Source organism: Onychomys torridus, chromosome 15 (genome assembly GCF_903995425.1).
Source record: "Onychomys torridus chromosome 15, mOncTor1.1, whole genome shotgun sequence".
Taxonomy (NCBI): domain Eukaryota; kingdom Metazoa; phylum Chordata; class Mammalia; order Rodentia; family Cricetidae; genus Onychomys; species Onychomys torridus.
Window position 1 is genome coordinate 69401235 of NC_050457.1, and position 14852 is coordinate 69416086.

Sequence of the window (14852 nt, forward strand, 5' to 3'; positions counted from 1 at the left end):
TCACCTAGGAGATATTGCCCCATCTCAGAATCACTGGTCTAACCTGAGGACTATGGTCTGTTCCCCAGCCAGCCATCCTCCTGTGGACCAGTGAGCCAGGCCTGATCAGTGAGCCCTAAGAAGTTGTTTGCCTCCTGCTGGTTTTGATTCCCACTTGAAACACACATCAGCGGCCCAGAGGTCTGGAGACTCCCATAGAATCAGGAGGCATCAATTAGGGCTGGTGAGATGGTGAGGTGGATGAAGTGTTTGCCACATGATCATGAAGACCTGTGTGGATTCCCAGCCCAGGGGAAAAGCCAGGCACTGGGCATGTTGGAGTGCATCTGCAATCCCAGTGCTGGGGAGGCAGAGACTGGAGATGCCTAGAACTCTCTGGTCAGCCATTCTAGCTGAGTCAGAAGCTCCAGGTTCAGGAAGAAACCTGCTCAAAAAACAAGGTGGAGAGCAAAAGAAGACACTAAGCATCAACCTCTGGCCTCAACACATTCATATTCACAGGCATGCACATCCACACACCAATGTGCATACATGTATGAACACACACAAACACACCAACATGTGCATATGTTTGAACACCTATATACACCAATATAAACATGTATGAACACCCACAATCACCAATGTGCACATGTATGAACACACACCAACATGCACACATATATAAATACTCACACATGCCAATGTGCACACATGTATAAACACCCACACAGACACACACTAACATGCACACATGTATGAATACCCACACACACACCAATGTGTATACACATATGGAAACACACAGATACACACCAATGTACAAATATGTATGAACACATACCAATGTGACACATGTATGTATACACATACACACACACACACACACACACACACACACACACACACACACACACACGTGATAAGTCCACAGGCTAAAGAGTACTGATGGACAAAAGAAAACAAGCAGGGTCTGTGACATCATGGAGCTGAGGTCAACCCTGGGTAGGATCTGCCCACCCCATGGCTTCTAATGAGCTGAGAGAAACAGATGTCTGCCTTCTTTAAATCATCCCCAGGGTGGGGATTTTTTGTTGCTGGAAGCATCAAGAGCAGGTGCTGAAGAGAACAGGTGGACCTTTTATCCCTCTGTCTCAGGAACACTCTTCTCTGGGAGGCATGAAGACCCAGACCCAGAGGGCCTATGAGAAGGACACGGAGAAGACAGCAGAATTATGTCACTTCCCTTTTCTCCATGTACCTATCCTACAAAACCCAGCTCAGGCCTCCCTCCTGACACTGCAGACTGTCCCTGATATCTTCACCATCGAGCCTTCTCTGACCTATAACTCAGGCCCTGAAAGTACAGCCTTGTGATGCACGGGCCATAACCCAGCAGGGATGGCCAGCCTCCTGTGAGACTCAGCAAGTAGAACCCGGCACTCCTGGGAAATTAGCAGGAGGGTATGGCTCAGGCTCACCTGGGCCTTCTTCAGCTCACCTGGGCCTTCAGCTCACCTGGGCCATCAGCTGGCATTCCCGGCATGTCTAAGTCTCTCAGAGGCCGGGCTGCAGTCCAGTGGCCACAAGAGAACACGGTCACTGTCACCTCCCTCCCCACCATGCCTCTTCCTAAGGACACAGTCTACAAAAACTACTCCCTGGGTCTTTTTGGTGGAGACTCCCTGCTCATGGGCATCTTTCTGGCTCATAATTTGAACAGGAATTTCTGCCTTCCTTGTAAATGGAAAGCTGTGTTGACACAAATCACCTGGTTTCTGAGAAGCATGTCGTGAGGGCCCGTGTGAGAGGACAGCAAGCAGGCAGGGAATGCTGTCTGCGGTGTGTTCCTCATCTCTTTTCCTCTCTCTTTTGTTCCCCAGAACCACAGGAGGACGCTACTAGGCTCAGGCTGCAGCAATTACATCACACCTCAGGAATAAAGTGAATTCTGATAAGCAAGTCTGGAACCTGGCAACCTCCATGAAAAAAAAAGAAGAAGAAGAAAAAGAAAGAAAAATCACATCATTGACACAGCTCCTCGGAGCCACTTACGGAAATAGACCCGTCACTTTGGTGCATTAATATTCCACCGGGTTAACAAGGTGCTGTATGTCCCTTTCGATTCTTATCAGAATGGCTGACATTATCAGGAAGCCTGATCCAAACAGCCACCAGGTCGGTTTGCAGAATTGGCTGCATTTGCCATTAAATTCAGAGTTCTGATAATCCTAACATTATTTTATTCTACCTGACAATGCAGATAAGGGCTGACATGTGCCTGGGTGTTGCCGGCTGTGGAAAAATCTAAAGGGTTTAGGGGGTCAGCCAATTCAATCATTCATCATTCTAGGTGAAGTGGTTCCAACCAAACGTAATAAAATTGCAAGTCAGAAACTCAAATATGGTGTTAAAAGCACTCAGGAACTGAGAAGTCCTGCATTCTAAAAAAAAAAAAAAAAAAAGGAATGAGATACACGTGTTTTACACTAATACGTAGTACTGCAGGTGCCTTCTGCTTTTATGATAAACATAAATGACCATTCTGGCATCGACTATTAAATCACTGTCCTCTGGCACACATCAGTGCACTCTATGCTGAGGGGTCAATTTCAAGAAAAGCACAGGTAAATGGTACCAATGAATACCTCCATTTTCTTAATACTATTGTATTTAAATGGAAATGAGAAATCAAAATAGTGGTGTAAACTTTTAAAATATCTCAACGGGCAGCCTTTCTGCTGTCTAACAAACCTAGGGAGGCCATTCACTTACACACTGGTTTCTTTGAAAATACAGCTACTCTGAAACGAAAATGAAGCTCCGGTTCCTGGTAATTATAAGCTAAAAAGACAGGTGTAACCTAGAATATTCTAGAGGCTAAGTGCTCCCAACAAAGCTTCTTGGGGAGCTCATATGCACCCTCCAAAGTTGGTGCAGTCGAGAGCAGAGCAGGCCAGGAAGGAGGACTGTGTCCAAAATCAGAAAGGTCTCTTCTCCCCCCCCCCTTTTTTTTTTAAATCATACCCCACTTCAATTAAATGTATCTGTGTCTCTTGGTAGAAGACAATCACATCCCTAGGGGTCATTTGGCAATATCTGCAGGCATTTTGGGGTGTCCCAACTAGAGGGTACTCCAGTCATCTGGCAAGTGGAAGCCACAGAAGCTGCTAATGCCCTACAGTGGCAAGATGACCGCCACAAAGATTGAGCTAGCTCCACATGTCACTGATGTCAACAAGTTATGTGTTTATTAGCACAGATACCTCATCTGACAAGGATAATTTCCAAGGAGAAAAAGATACTCTGTTTTTCCTGCATTCGCAAATAACTCCTGATCCTGTAAATGTATTAATAATGAAAGCTGATTGTAACCAGCACGTACTGACAACTTCCTCCAAGGTTGCACCCTCTCCTCGGATGAATAGAATCCCACCTGTGATAAGGCTGACGTCAGTGCTTTGTCATTGTGTGAGGCCCAGAGAGGTAAGTGACCAGTCCACGTATGAGTAAGTAGCAGGCTGCACATGAAACTGTACTGGCTTTGGGCTTGTTTCTGCTGCACTCTGAAGAACACAGTCGACCATAACATACACTCCTGACGATTATTCTAGACTTCAGTGAAGAGGGGAGAAGCTCACAGTGGTGGTGGTGGGGGATCAGTGGGGAAGAGTTAAGTCTGTAGACCTTACATCAAATGTATAAGCAAACAGCAGGCATGGGTGGAAAGAGCGATGTTAACACCAAGCCCGAGCGGCCTCATCTTCCAGGGGCCACAGAAGGCATTTCTGAGAAACTGTAAATGCTACAGCTGACGCCTGAGACAGCAGGAGACACAACAGGAATAGTGATTCCACCTCCTGCCCAAAAAAGTTGATCATTCAAATTAATTAATTGGGGGAAATGCACTTGATGTGCTGACACCCTAACTTTTGGGTGGAAGAACATAAAGCAGTCAAGATCCACATGTAGTTATAACAAGATCTCAACACAGTAAAAATGGACAAACGGACAGAGCCTCGGATAATCACCATTTAATTAGGAATGACTATTTCTCATTGAAATGGGACAGGAGGGCCTCACCTCTGTGGAAACCATTATCTAGCTTTTAAGAATTAAATTTGGTTGCATGAAAGGCACAATTGGTGGGATTAAAATGCACTTTAACATGTATGTGTTTATTGAATGTGTGTATGCACACATATGCACACATGCCACAGCTGGCATGTGGAGGTCAAAGAACAACCTGCAGGAACCAGTTCCCTTCCACCATGTGTCCTGGGATCTAATCAGTCCCAGGAGTCAATTCTAATGACGATTTTTCCCCACAAGAACGTTTTCTATCTCCCAAGCTTCTTTCCTTGCTCATTAAATCTGGGATGTTTTTCTTAACAGTATTTTCTAACACATGTAGATTAAAGCGGAAGGAAAGAAAATCCAAGGTTGCAAACCTCACAGCTCCAGACTAATCACAAGTTCAAGGTGGAAAGACACCGCACAATGCCAAACCACAAACAACCGGTAAAGACAGAGCAACTGTGACAGACCAGAGGGGATGGAGGACAGGGGAACCGCATGTGGGCGTCAGCTGGGGACAGAGAACAGAACTAGGGCATTCATGGAAGGACCGATGTCTGGAACAATGTCACCACCCTTGGGTAACTAGGACCAGAGAAGCCTTGTGATCTGACCTGGGTCCTCAAAAACTCATATGCTGGAACTTTGTACCCACTGTGACGGTAATAAGAGTTGGGACTGTTAGGACATGGCCTGTTCTGAGAGCAAGGCCCCACGTGGGATCAGGGCCCTTAGTAAAGAAAATCTTAAGGGAGACACCTTGACCCTGCTATATAAAGACACAGGAAGTTGAATCCTCACAGACATCACATCTGCTGGCGCCTTTATGTCAGGCTTCGTGGCCTCTAGAACTGAACAGCACATAGATACTCTTTATAAGCATCGGCTACATGCTGAGCAGAGAACAAAGATCATTTAAAACAACCGCATGAAGTAACAGCAACACCCTCTGTGGTGTTAGATGCTAACTCCGAACCCACTCTTATGTGCACTTAACATTTTTTTTCTCTTAATTAATTCTCAAAGAAACCTGCTTATGTTGTCCTAGCAATGGGTCTTTCAGGTTCAGGCCAGGAAAAGAACTCAGATCAGTTACAAGGACTGTCACATGGGGGGTCATCAAACATCTACGAAGTGCTGTCATATTCGTCCTCAGGGAGGAGGGAGAGAAGGAGGAGGACAGGGGAGTATTCAGGATGTCAAGGAGGACATTCAGAGTAAGTGCACAGTCATGCTGATCCAGCTGCTGCCTAAGGATATCCCCACGGAGGAGGCGCTGCAGGAGCAGCCCATCCCAAACCCTGTCCCCATCATCTGGGCCATCTTCAACACTGCGGTCCTCAGGTCACAGGCAAGGCCAGAAGGAACACTTCTCCTCCTTACACACGTGTGTGTTCAAGTGCCTATGTACATGCACATAAATAGCTACGGATGTTGAGCCCCAAAGCTGATGTCAGGAATCTCCTTTGAGTACCTTCATTCAGCTAGTCTAGCTAGCCAGCTTGGTCCTGAAATCCCCTTAGTGTTAGAATTCCTTGCCACTCCCCAAGCTACATGACCATGCGTGTGCCATCCAGTAGCGAGACGAGATGCTTAGTCATCCTAGCGCCTTACATCTGTGCACTGCATGATCACGTAATTTGCACCAAGTGTGATCACGCAATGTATACACCTGTGTGGCGTAGCTACATAAGCCCATATGCACGTGTGCGTTAGAGTGGGCTTTGTTGTGCCTTGTGGTTTTTCTCACACAGTAAACAGCACCAGTAAATAAATAACATTGCACTGCTTAATAAATAATACTTAGTGTTTTCATCTTCCCAGTGTGGAATTCCAGGCGGGCTGCCATGTCCACTGAGCATTTATGTGGGTTCTTGGAATCCTTAGGCACATGGGGCATCAGTCTACCCACTAAGCATCCACTCAACCCCCAGAATACACTTGAAGAATAAATCTGAGCACAGCTAGAGAGTCTATAGCCAGACAGGTGAGGGACGATGTCAGCAGGGAGCAACGGGGGTTTCGGGGAATGGAGAGTGCTGTCTGTGATTAATCCTCATTGACCAGCTCTGAAGTCATTTGCTGTGGACTTTTTTTTTCCCCAAATGTAGACAAGATCTCACATATCTCCTCAGGCTGGCCTTAGACTTGCTATGTAACTGAGGATGGCTTTGAACTCCTTATCCTCCTGCCTCTGCATCTGGAGTGCTGGGGTTACAGGCATGCATCTCCACACCTAGTTTTGTGTTGTGCCAGGACTGGGCCCCAGGGCTCTGTGCATGCTGGAAAAGCATTCTGCTGACAGAGCTATATACCCAGCTTACTTTTGCCTTTTCAAAGAAACTCAAAGGATGAAAGCCATACAGCTCAGGGGAAAAAAAAAAAAAAAAGCTATTCCTTGCTGCCACTGTTTCTGTAAGCGGCATGGGTCTATTTAAGATGCATTCTTTAAAAAGAGCCCCCCCGCCCCGGCATGTCTAGAGCCTAGAGACCACACAGGACAGGTGGACCTACCTGCCAGCATCAGGGCTCGTACACATTCTGTTCGGCCCTGCATGGCTGCTTTCATGAGGGCTGTGAAGCCGAATATGTTCCTCCTCTCTAGGTCCAGACCAGGGAAATAATTCAGCAAGTAGTTGGTGATGGTGGCATGCCCTGAAAGAGAATTATACATGCATGTAGACTCACGTACCCACAAAGGTGATCGCTATGTGGCATAGAAAGACAGACACTGTTTGTCATCAAACTGTGTTGGCTGTCCCCTGTGCGTGTGCTCTTTAAATCCCAACACAGTTCTCCTGGACACAGGGAGCAGAGGAAATCGGGAGACACTACTCGGCACGCACAGTACAGTTCATCTGTGGCCCTTCCGTCTCTCTCTGGTGAGGCAGGGGCACAGGCAGGCAGCACTGCCACATGGAGAGAGTGAGTCCACTTCCCCACAGGCAGGGTGCAGTCAACTCCCAGCAAGAGTCACTCGGGCAAATGGAAGCCAGGCTGCAAAGGAGCCTGGGAAACATTTCCAAATATGGAGAGACACATGGAAGCAAGAATGTATCTTAATTCATGCTGGGCACCTCCGGTTACCACTTAAAATATGTTCTATTTCTCCCAACTTGTACTCCACACCACCTCATGTGCGTGCACATGGACGGACGGACACAAACACACACACACACACACACACACACACACACACACACACACACACACACACGACCATAAAACCTGAGCAGGTGAAAACCCACATTCAAGAACACTGACCTTCCCTTTCTCACCTTGTTCCTCACAAACAGAATATGGTTTTTGCTCATTCCCAGGGCTTTTAAATGCCAGGCACTCATATTAAGGGCCTCTTGGCAGGAACCACAGGAGCCGGCAGGAACCCAGCTGCCCACCCGCACAGCAGAGATGCTGCTAAATCTACCGCCCCAGCCACTCCTAGGCCAACTAACCCACCTTCCCCAGTGCTTCTGTGATTTACTCCTCCCCACCCAACCTCAGTGATCAAAACCAGGGCCCCAGTTACAGCAGCCTTGTCACTGGGGCTGGATAATCACATGGGGCTGGCTTGCACATTACAATTTGGCAAGCAGTCTTCTTGGCCTGTACCCCTAGAACACAAGAGCAACCAACCACCACTCCTCTCTAGCCCTTGACAACCAAGAAAGTATCTGGACATGACCTCGTGCTCCCTGAAGGGGGCTATGCAAGATCATTTCCAGTGTCCTCACTATTTCAGGACCATCCACATCAGACAAAAGACAGTTTCCTTTGCCCACTTCCCAGTGTTCAAATGCACCCCTCCCCTGAGCTTCTGTCTCCATCCTGACCCTGCAGAAGATGGCCAAAAGCCTTGGGCAATGAGACACTGCCCTGGGGGAGTTTCTGGGTGCCCAGAGCCATCCCAATCTTATGCAGGCCAGGCTGTCTCAGTCTCCCTGCACAACCCCACCCTACCCATGCTCCGCTCAACTCCACTGTCAGACCCACAGGTACAGGGCCTCAGGGGCATCCCCACCCTCTCTGGACTTTACATCACCCTCCCCTTCACCTTTACATGCATGGAATCAGATCCCTTTGGCCCAGAGTCCCCTTCCCAGCATGATTCCGGGGCAGACGTTGAATGGATGGTACGACCTAGGACCTTGGAGCAAGAAACACTTTGAGGGTTGGGGGACTCTCCTGCTTGCCTTGGACTGGGAAGTCTGAAGCTGGTGGCAGCTTGGAGACTCTGTCTCCCTGCTGTGGCTGCAATCACGGCAAAGCTGGTTTCAGGATGGAGGTTTCAGAAAGTAGAGGGGGCACATATGTCCTCGGCCTTCACCCCCTTCCCAGCAGTCCTTCCGTTGTGTGAGCACAATATTAAATCCACCCAGGACACTGAGTGGCCCAGGACACTTCAGTCAGCCCAACCACACCCAAGAGACACAGATATCCAGGATGTGGATAGACACAGACAGACTTCTCTGTGATCCCTTGAGAAGGACATTTTATACTCCAGGCTGCTGTCCATGCTGTCCAAATTGAATCCTTGACCTGTCACCAACTTAAAAGTTAAAAATAAACAAGCCACATAAACTAGAGTTCTGATTCTTAAGACAGAGCTATGGCTTACCACCGAGCTCAGGCACGGCTGTGAAAAGGTGGGTCAGCGCCTTGCTGAGTGTTATGACGTCAACAAGACCAGGCTGTGGCTCCAAGCTACATGACACACAGATTCCAACTTGCAATGGTGCTTTTTGGACATACTGACTACTTGGCCTCCTCTATGTGAGGAGGTCAGGATGAAGCTGGGGGTCAAGAGACCATGGTAGCTCAATAGTTCTAAAACTGGTGGTTAGTAGAAGACCTTTGATCTCAAGTTAGCGTGTGTTCCGCTCGAACATGTGCTACACCAGTCAGGTTTAGACCCAGTCTCAGCGAAACGAATTGCAATTTGTTTCAGTCTTTTCCTTTAAAAAAAAATGTGACATTGCATGTCACAATTTGCAGCAGGTGTTGTTTGTACACACACACACACACACACACACACACACACATCCTTGGCAAGCTGAATGGGCAGAGAGACGAAAACAGAAAATCTATAAAGCCAACTGCCCACTGTACAGATAATTTATGTATATTGTGGGATGCATGGGAATCCTGCATGCTGACTGCAGTCTGGAACTCTGAGGATGTAAGAGACACTCCTCTTTCCCAGGCTTTTACAGAAGGGAGAACAGCACCCCGACCATGCAGATGGCTGTGCTCAGTAGACATTACAGACGGGTCTGATGCTTCTAAAACTCTGTAAACATTAACTATTCTCCTTAACAAGCAAGGCAAGTGGAGACTGGGGTGGAGTGGGGTGGAGCTCATGGATGTAGCAATCCAACACTTGACAGCCGGGGTAGAGGGCCTGCTTTAATCCCCCAGGAGGATCCATGACAGGAAAACAACAGGTGCGCGCTCGCTCGCGCTCTCTCTCTCTCTCTCTCTCTCTCTCTCTCTCTCTCTCTCTGTGTGTGTGTGTGTGTGTGTGTGTGTGTGTGTGTGTGTTTAAAACTCCCTACCTCCCCCAGTGAGCCTTACCCTGACCAAGAAAAGGGCACAAGTGGTGCCCAACATAACTAAGAGGTCACCACTATACTTAAGAGAGCTTGCTCTAAAAATACTAGAGTTCAGTTCCCAGACCTGCCCCTCAAAACCCCAAGTGGTCCTGAGAAGGGACCGGTTTTTCTGTGTCTAGAAAATAGGGAGACAGTATCAACGCGCAATGGCAAAAGGTACAGCCGTGGAGGTGTGCAGAAGGTTCCCAGCAAAACTCTGATGCACACCTATACCCCCAGGACATGGAAGGCAGAGGCAGAGGTTTAAGGTAGTCTCAACTTTGTAACAGGTCTGGAGCTGGAATACATGAGACCCTGCCTCAAAAAAGCAAACAACAAACCAACAAAAACCAACCAAACACAAAAAGCAAACCACACATAGAAGCTGAAGACCCTGAACAGGCACTCCACTGTCCCCAGGCAGAAAGTGACTCCTTACTCCTGACTTGAGGGCTGAGCCTGGAGACATTTCTCCAGAGCATATAGAACACGGGAGAGGAACTTCAGAGTGGAGAAACTGACCACCACCACTGAGCCAGGCGACCAGAGTTGTGCTTGTAGCACATGCCCTTTGAAGATGGGATGAGGTGGCCCTGTGCACTCTGATCCTACATAGAACTCCTATCTGCAATCCAGTCACCAGGAAAGTACCTGATACAGCTCAAATAAGGGACACCCTCCAATACACCAGAACCCGTGTATAAATCTATCAGGATCATCAAACACCAGGGCAGGCCGAGCAAGTATCATGGCCACAAGGAGCCTAGAGACATAGAAATGCAATATGGAACCCCAGGTGGATGGGAACAGAAAAAGGACATTAGAGGCCAAGTGTGCTAGCACATGCCTGTAATCTCAGCATTGAAGAGGCTGAGGCAGGAAGATGATGTAAGTTCTAGGCTAGTCTATCTAGCAAGCTCCAGGATAGCCAGGGCTACATACAAAACCCTGTCTTGGAAGGGGTTTGGGAGCAGGGATGACAATAGGGACCATTCAAGGAAATCTGAATAAAGAAGGGAACTTAGTCACTAACTGCCCTGCTTAGTTTTACGCTAATTTGACACAAACTAAGCGTCATCTGGGAAGAGGGACTCTTAATTGAGAAAACACCTCCATGAGATTGGTCTGTAGACTATTCTGTGGGCCATTTTCTTGATTAGCAGTTGATGTAGAAGCTCCCATCTCATTGTGTGGTACCACTCCTGGACAAATGGTTCTGGGTGTATGAGAAAGCAGGCTGAGTAAGCTATGAGGATCAAGCAAGCAGTGTTCCTCTGTGGTTTCTGGGTCTGTTCCTGCTGTCAGGTTCCTGCCTTGAGTTCCTGCCCTGGCTTCTCTCAATGGACTGTGACCTGGATATGTAAGCTGACCAAATCCTTTCTTCACCAAGTTGCTTTTGGTCATGGAGTTATATCACAGCAACAGAAACCTAATAAAGACATTCACAGCGTGTAAATATTGGCTTGCTCAGCGTGTCAATCACACTTAATGCAAGATCTTAACAGGAAACTGGGTGAGCTGAGTGCAGAAATTCTCTGTGAAGTCTGCTGTCTTCCTATGAAATCCAAACTAGTCTAAAATTGGAAGTTTATTTTAAATTAATCAAGGGAACGCAGTCTGAGCTATTGTTTTGGATGCGAGGCAGGGACAGCAATTGTGGCTGCTGCCTGGCGTGGATCCTCTTTTGCAAGACAAAAGAGTGATAATGCCATGTGATATAATGCAGATTAATATAAATGGGTTAATTTAAGTTAGAGGAGCTAGTTAGGAACAAGCCTAAGCTACCGGCCAAGCTTTCATAATTAATAAGAAGTCTCTGTGTCATATTTTTATGAGCTAGTGGCCCAACAGAAAGTTCAACACTTGTCCAGGAAGCTGTGCTGTACATGGGATGAGATCTGAACCATCAGGAAAGGAACAGAGAGTGGAAGATGATTGAGAACACTCCTAAGAATTGAGTGGGCAGATCTCTATGCAACACAAGGAGACATGTCAACCCACCTCCTCCACCACACCACCACCACCACCCCACCCCCGTGCTCAGGGTCTAGACAGACTGGAACAGCATCTCCACATGAGCAGGTAGACTAATGGGCTCATCCTGGCTCAGGTCTGTGTGTCCTGGCCAACTACCTCCAAACTACATTTGGGGAAATTCCAACTGTGTGTGTGTGTGTGTGTGTGTGTGTGTGTGTGTGTGTGTGTGTAGACACACCACAATGTGCATGTGGGTGCACATGAGAAGCCCAGGAGGCAATATTGAGTATCTTCCTCAGCCATCTCCATCTTAGGAGACAGGATCTCTCACAGAACCTGGCACTGGTCAATTTGGCTACCCAGGCTGGCCAAGGAACCTCCTGTCTCCATGTCCCCAGAACTGGGGCTGCAGACATACACTGCCACACCTGCTCTTTTCACGTGGGTTCTGTGGCTCTGAATTCAGATCCTCCTGCACTTACAGACTGAGCATCTCTGGAGCCCAGAACTATTAACTGTGTAAGTCAGCTGCTCCGTCCTGAGACAACTGACCTCCCACTTAACCACAGGAAGGGAACCCCTCAGTTTCCCCACATCACCCCCAAAACATCCCCACACTCACAAGCAGTCTCTGCTCCCTCTCTATTGAAAACTCAGATGACCCTGTTCCTATTAAAGTTGCCAAGCCCCCACCTCCCAACACACTACGATAATGACTATAATATTTTCTCCTTTTCCCATGTGTATTTGTGAGTGGTAAATGTGTGTATGCAGCTATGTATGTGGTGGTGTGATATTGTGTGCATGTGTGGGCATACATGTAGACACCCAAGGTTAAAGTGACATTGGAAGTCTTCCTCAATCACCCTCCACCTTATTTCTTTAGACATGATCTCTTAGTTGGATCCAGAGCTCACTGATTCAGCTGACTGAGTGCTCCAGAGACCCCATTCTCTGCCTTCTGAGCAGAGACTTACAGGTGGGTCATCACACCTACACAGCATTTACGTGCATTCTGGGGATCCGAACGCTGGTCCTCACACTTGCACAGCAGACCCTTGAACAACTGAATCGTCTCTCTCAGCAAAAACAACATTCATCAAAGATACCACCTTCCCAACTCTACAGTAGTAACAACAGCCACAACCGGAATAACATAATAACTAAAGATGCCAACCTGTCATCTTACACCTCCTGGGCATGAGAGCCATCTGTGCCCACTTTCCTGGAATATCGAGCCATCCTTTGCCTCTGCTCATCAATCACACCCTCTTTGTGACACTCTCCCATGATTCCTCACCCTGCCCCTTGCCATGTGACATCATGGCTCCTGTGTCACAAGGAGCTCGGCTCCATGGGACATGTGTAGGTAAGAAGCTAGCAGAATGTACTAACCCAGACTCTCATGTTGGGGCTTCAGCTCTCCCCCTAAGATGATCATGGCTCATTGTTCCCACAAGGAGCATGACAAGAAATGCTAGAAAAAGAGATGCCCTAGATAAAGTGTCCAAGAACAGGGTCCCAAGTTTAACCATAGGTGTGAGCCATAAAATCAAGACCTGTGGACCTCCAGCCCATACAGAGGTGTGCAGTAATAATGTCCAAAACTTGACTCTGCGGGGGCAGAGGGTCATCCAGCAGTGGCGGGCTGGCATGCATGCTGAAGGCTCTCATCTTTCTGTGGCTAGGGAGATGGCTCCACTGTTCTTATAGAAGACCCGAGTTCAGTTCCCAGCACCTATGTCCAGTGACCCACAACCACTTGTAACTCCTGTTCTATGGGATCGAATGCCCTCTTCTGGCCTCCTCGGGCACCAGCACTCATGAACACAAATACACGCACATGCATAATTAAAAATAGAAAACATGTATTTCCAACAGTAACCCCGTGGGCTGTCTTCACACACAGTCACCCACCATCACTCACTCTACTCCTTTCAGTCCCATGCTCCCCTGATACCGACGCTCTTCCCACTCTGACTGAACCTTCCCAACAGTTCTCCATCAACTCCTTGTGATAAAGTCAAAGAACTGTCTCCCCAGAATACTCCAGTGCTCACCCTCTGACCCCGCCCCCCACCTCTCTGCTTTTCTTGTTCCTGCAAAGCTACTGCTCCTTGGGTGACGGACAAGCCCCCTCCTCACCCCCCACGTTCTCCTTGCTCTCCTTCCATCATCCATGTACTCAGTTATTATCTCTAAATCTTCACTCACCCACATCTACTTCTGTCCTTTGTTTAGCTTCTCACCTAAAGTCTACCGGGTATTTATCCTGGGTGTCCCACAACTAAGTCAAACTGTATCAAAGCCCCAAACACCTTCCTTGTGGCCCACTCCTCTCCCCCAGCACTTCTGCACTGATGGAGAGCACCAGACATCTAAGCCAGAAGTCTGGGCTTCATCCCAAACCCTCCCCATCTCCCACATGCCACCAGTCAGGAAATGCTGCCAATCTCCCCTCTTCCCGGTCTTCCAACACGTCCTACCCTAGCTTCTTCTTGCCCACGTCTGCCCATTGCTCTGGGCCATGGTCACTCCTATGACTGGCCTCCCTGGCTTCCCTGCTGCCCATCCTCCACCTAGAGCATGTGTGGTCCAGGAAGAAGCCGCTCTGACCACAGCAGCCACTCACAACCCTCAGTGGCTCGTGCACCTTGGACAACAGTTCACCTCTGTGGCGAGTGTCTCTTCTTCACCCTCTGTCCCCCGACCACAGCCTCTCCCCCACGCGGTGACCCCATGACTCCTCTGTGTTATGGTTTGGGCTTTTTTTTTTTCAAGCTTTTGTGCGCGCACACACACGCACACACACACACACACACACACACACACACACAGGGCACGCTCCCACTCTCACTTTTCTCACCCCTCCCCTTTCCCATGAGTCCCCTTTCTTCCGTTAGAGCAACGGTCCTAATGCCCTTTCATACAGTTCCTTGTGCTGTGCTGACCCCCAGCCATAACATTATTTCACAGCTCTTCATGATTATAAGTTTGCTGCTGTTGTGAATTGTAAGTATCTGATATGCAGGATAATTGATATTGGACCCCTGTGGGGTCTCAACCCACAGGTTAAGAACCACCTCTTAGAGTTTTACTTCTACTTTGGTTCTCTCTCTCTCTCTCTCTCTCTCTCTCTCTCTCTCTCTCTGTGTGTGTGTGTGTGTGTGTGTGTGTAATCATGTAGCTGCTATATTGTCTTTCTGGAAACTTTTTTCCAGCCGTATC

General features: G+C 48.1%; 1 protein-coding gene across 2 annotated transcripts in view; it reads right to left on the reverse strand.

Moving 5' to 3' along the window:
• The window catches only part of Ankrd33b (ankyrin repeat domain 33B), a 78674-nt gene that overhangs the window by 6891 nt on the left and 56931 nt on the right, over positions 1–14852 (reverse strand). Inside the window, exon 3 of one of the 2 annotated variants that reach the window (XM_036207392.1) lies at positions 6571–6711. In XM_036207392.1, the coding sequence (XP_036063285.1) occupies positions 6571–6711 (141 nt within the window). Of the gene's footprint in view, positions 1–6570; positions 6712–14852 lie in introns of those variants that run through there. The other variant, XM_036207393.1, reaches the window with a different exon arrangement.